The 4886-nt window shown below is 50.6% G+C and overlaps 1 protein-coding gene across 1 annotated transcript; it reads right to left on the bottom strand.

Moving 5' to 3' along the window:
• Positions 1–348: 348 nt before the first annotated feature.
• On the bottom strand, positions 349–2860 carry CALCB (calcitonin-related polypeptide beta). The gene is made up of 5 exons (XM_006773194.2): positions 2740–2860; positions 2011–2105; positions 1209–1328; positions 779–937; positions 349–473 (listed from the first exon to the last, which is right to left on the bottom strand). The coding sequence occupies exons 2-4, from the start codon at positions 2094–2096 to the stop codon at positions 808–810; spliced, it is 336 nt and encodes a 111-aa protein (XP_006773257.1). The 5' UTR covers positions 2097–2105; positions 2740–2860; the 3' UTR covers positions 349–473; positions 779–807.
• Positions 2861–4886: the final 2026 nt, after the last annotated feature.

Here is a 4886-nt window from a genome sequence, read left to right as displayed (position 1 = left end):
CATTGCTGCTGGGCCCCAGACACCCAGGGTGCAGTAATTTCATGTTCCCCCGAGTCTTGGCAGAATTGCCAACATTAACATGTTGCCTGACTATGCCCGATTTGTTACCAGATAAGCCAATGATATATGTTGTCATATTTATTGAATATAGAATCCTTTATAATGAGCTAATATGGTAATTAGACCGGATGGCAGAACGACCTTCCAGAACGACCTTCCAGAACGACCTCCCTTCCCCCTCCCCCTCCCCTTCCCACTCCCCCTCCCCCTTTCCCTCTCGCTCTTCCTCTAGTAAAATATAAAAGACACCAGGTAATTTGCAATAGCTTTATTATGCAGTTAAATTTAATTTATTTTGAATAAGACAGAGTCTTTTCAATGTTAAGTAGCATGCACATGTGTGTTTATCATGTATTTCTCCAATTGTTTTTATGATAAACTTAAAGAAGTGGGTAGGGTTCAGCTTCCATCATCTAGGAGGGGAAAAAAAACACAAAAGTTAGAATTTAGTTACTTATTAATTGTGAGGTTATTAACATCTATTATTTCCTGGCAGATGATTTAAGTGTCATAGGGAAACACTGGAACAAAACAACAATAAAAAGCAGAAATAAACCCCAAATCTACGGGTTTCATCTGTGGGGACTCTCTGTCCTTCTCCAGATACTTTCCCTTGTTGATTTTTCACTCACATGGGCCCACGGAGGTTAGAGTGTGGACTGCACCCCTGCAATATCCAGTCACCCACCCTCCCATCTAACAGTACAAGAATAGTCACCTTCTTCCTGGGGTCCCTTCCTTTGGGCCTTAGCCCTGGGAGAACATGGTAGCGGGCAGCACCTTGGCCTGGGCAGCACTTCCAGACTTGCTCAAGAGCACAGCAAGCTTATTGGTCAGGCAGGTGCCGGTGTTGCAGGATCGCTTCTGGGAAGTGAAGCTGATTTATATGATGGAGAAAAACAGAAGACCTGTCAGTAAGAGGCTTGTGGGGGCAAAGCCTTCCCATGGGGCAATCATTACTGTTCTGAAAGGTACCAGTGAACCTTACGTGTTGCTCTTACTGAACACAATTAACGCAGCAGATAATCATTGGCCATTTGGGAAAATGCCATGATAACTCCCCATGGAGAGTTTATAACACTGATTTCTGGAGGTGTTTGCCTTCTCCTTAGCACAGCTGTTCTTGCTGGGCAGGTGTGGAGCCGTACCTGGAATCCAGTGCAGCCTGCTCCTTCTCACTGGCCATCTTCTTCATAAACTCCTTCACCAGGATAGCCAGAAGGAGGTCCTCTTCCTCCTCACTGAGTGAGCTGTCCTCCAAGGCAGACCTGAGGAGAAATATCACGCCCAATACAAGCTATGAGTCCTTCCTGCCCCCTCCCCAGGATTTGGGTTCTTGGGTTTCCCCTAAGGAAGTGGCCACCTCAGCTCCCAGTGGACAGGGCATGACTCATCAGGAGCCAGGCACTGGTGTGACCTCCAAGCAGCGTTGTGCTGAATCCAGATCGTGTAGGCTTGTGAAAGATGGACTTTTCAGAAATTTTGTGACCATCGTTTTGCATATAGCCAATATTAAAAATTAAATGATAAAACTTACAGGTAGTGCTAAAGCTAAAAATGGTTCCAGTTTATTGAATATAATTTGTACAAGAGTAAGAAAGATTAACAGCTCCCATTGATTCCATAACTATGAATTTATTGGCCAAAAAGATAGATTAGAATACAATTCATTTCTGAGATCCTGGCTGAATTAGCAAAATAAAAATTTTGGTAAAAGCCAACAAAATCATTCTATGAGACTGAATGAATTCTATGAAATTTATAATAAAGAATATCAGATATCATTACAATGAAGAATATCAGATATTCTTTATAGCAGAAAAAAATATACACTCCTCTTGGTGTGCCCCCCCCCACCCCCCTTTCAGCACACCGCAACTCAGATCACAGAATTGTTTGATCCCAGGGGCACTGCGGGGGGAGAGTGTGCTACTTTCAGGGCTGTCTTACCTGAGTGGTGCTGCCTGGATCATGCCCACCTGGTACAGGACCAAGAAGCCAAGAGCCAGGAAGGGTAAGAATTTTCCAAAGCCCATGATGCCTCCCTGCAAAGGAACAATCATGTCAGCATCTCCACCAGTTTGAAGTTTTATGAACCCACAGATCTGAGCTCACACTTAGGGCTGTGAGGGGATGTTGAGGGAGAGTGTAGGTAGAAAGGAAATATCTGCAATTGAAATCTCTGAGACACTGAAGATCACAGTTTTCTGCTCAGCCGATCCACACTTCGGCAGAGTCCCCAAGCTTAACAGAGAGTTAAATTGGGACGCTGCAGGACTCAAACTGCCGTTGCACCTATTTGCCACCCCTCACGCTGACCCAGGTTCCGAACCAATTTCCCTGGAACCACTAGGCATGACCAGAAAGTTTTTCCTGCATCCTGCTCTTCAGGAGTCCCACTCCAGCGTCAGAGATGAGACTAAGCACGCTCCAACTGCAGCAACACAGCTAGACCAGAGCCGATCTGCACGGGAAGAGTGGAGCAGAGTCCCTGGACGCAGCATTACCTGGATAAAGCAAAGACTAACAGAAATTGTGTGATAAAAAGACCCAGACAGAAGTGCAGAGAGACTTGGAGACTGGCAGGGGATCGACCAAGAGGTACAGTAATGGAGAGAGAGGGAAGGGGAGAGAGGAAGAGAGAGAATCATACACCACAGCAGGAGTTTGGCGACTCACCTGGCAGCAGGTGGTGGTGGCGGCGGCAGGTGGCGGTAGCGGCAGTGGAGGTGTTCCGTGGAAGTGGCAGTGACACTCCAACTGGGAAGTCGCTCCGCTTTCTGCCAGCACCAGCAGCTCCTCTTATTCCCGCTCTGGGTCTGGGGAGGGGGAATCCAGGAGCACCGGGCAACCAATGAGAAGAAGGATCCGGTGCCTCAGGCGGATTGTGTCACCCACTTGCGTCCAGAACCTGTAGCATCCATCAGGATCATCCCACTCGTATTTGCATTGAGGTCACTGATGGAAAGAAGGGGGAGCGATGGGCACCAGAAAACACCCACGAACTGGGGGACAGTTTGACGTCATTGTAAATTTCACCTGTTCAGTTTCATCCGGTTTTGAATGTGCAGCCCACGCTATCCCCGGCGGTGCAGTCTTGCAGGGCAGAGTCCAGGATCACAGGGACGCCTGGCTCCCCCAAGTCTGACTTTCAAGCCTCATCTAAGTGAGAGTGAGAGGGTTAATGCATTACAGGTTTGGTTCTGGGTCCCAGCAAGATGTTTAATCCGGCAGCTGGAATCACCTGCAAGCAGGGCAGCTTGTGGGAGCAAGAACTTTGGCAGCCTGAATTCAATTCCAGCTGAGCGGTAAGATTAAGGACAAGTGACTTCTCAGTGCCTCGATGCACTCATCTTTAAAATGGGGACCCAATGTCATCAAGAAATGTGGTTATTGGTAATTTGCCTGACCCTGCTCCCAGCTAGGTGGGGATCTGGAAGGGCTCCAGTGGCTCACATCTAGGATTCCTTAAGATGGTGATTACCCACCTACTGACCAGAAGTCCTTATTTGCCCTGGGTGGTCCTTCAAGTGGATAGAAGGCAACCAATGTCCTGCTCAGCCACAGCAGGGAGGTGCAAGGCACCGATGTTTCCCCAGCTTCCAAGCAGCCCCAGCAGGCTCCTCTGCTACCCCGCCATCCATCACCTTTGCTCATCTGCCTGTTAGGACCATTTGCCCAGCTGCCCCTGTTTCCGGCAGCTGTTTGCCAAGGTGCCCCATTGGCGTGCAATACCGGACCTGCCTCCGCATAAGGGACCTGCGCACACATACTGCAACTGTACACACATCAATGATGGGCACATACATATGAACGTGCGCGCGCATTCCGGACTTGCACGCGCGTGCCAAACGTACGCGCGCATTCCCTGCACTTCAGTTCTCCAATAGAGAGCATGGCAGGCTTGATGGGAATCCCTGCAGAGACAATTGCTCACTGTCACTTCCAGCTGCACGGGTCCCCTCCCACAAACCCATTCCTCTCTTCAAACATAAGCCCACTCCCCCAAAAAAATGGCACTGGCAAAAGGGACACGGGGACAGCACCTGGGGCCATATGCCCGGGTCACTCACTCATGCCCCAAGCCTGCCTCCCAGTGTCTCCTGTGGACACCTTTACATACCGGTTGCCAGCAGCCTGTGCGCACCATCGCTACCTGCACTCGCAAGAATAAGCGGGCTCCACAACACCTAGACCCGCTCACACCGTGTACAGCTGGTTGCAGGACCCGTCCCCTGAGCTTTATTTGCGGCAAGCCCGCCTGGAAGGTCCCCGCTCGCTCCTGAGTTGCTGCTCTCAGCGGGTAACATGCAGAGAGAGACACTTCTCACTCTGCATGTCCCCAAGATCTCCAGGAACTCCCCACTGTCTCCCGGATCCCCAGGTCTGAGTGCGCGGCACGCGATGCACTAGGGCTAATGGAGTTTCCCAATGCGGCAAAGGTGGCAAACGCGGCAAAAGTGCCCGACGCTATTGGGGGACAGGCAAGGACCCCCATCTAGGCGGTTTTGAGGCAGAGAGAAAGTAGCCCTACGTGTGCTGTGAGGGACCAAAGCCGCAGGTCCTCACACTAGTCCGCACTCTCCGGGACCCGCAGCGATTCCGGTGACACACCTGCCCCGCTCCACATCTCTCCTCCTCCCAGGTGGGTGGCCTCCGTGCGCGGGGACACCCAACTTCCAAGATGCCCTTTTTAAACTTTCCTCCGTCTTAAGTGATGGGGCGCCGCTGCCCCGAGGGAATAAATGGGAGATGGAGGGCTGCACTGGCCGGGCTGTAGGAGCCAAATGTGGAAGAACTGTTCCCTAGAACCCAGGTGCGCCCTT

This window comes from Myotis davidii, unplaced genomic scaffold (genome assembly GCF_000327345.1).
Source record: "Myotis davidii unplaced genomic scaffold, ASM32734v1 scaffold946, whole genome shotgun sequence".
In the NCBI taxonomy this organism is placed as follows: Eukaryota; Metazoa; Chordata; class Mammalia; order Chiroptera; family Vespertilionidae; genus Myotis; species Myotis davidii.
This window is presented reverse-complemented; position numbering and strand designations above follow the sequence as displayed.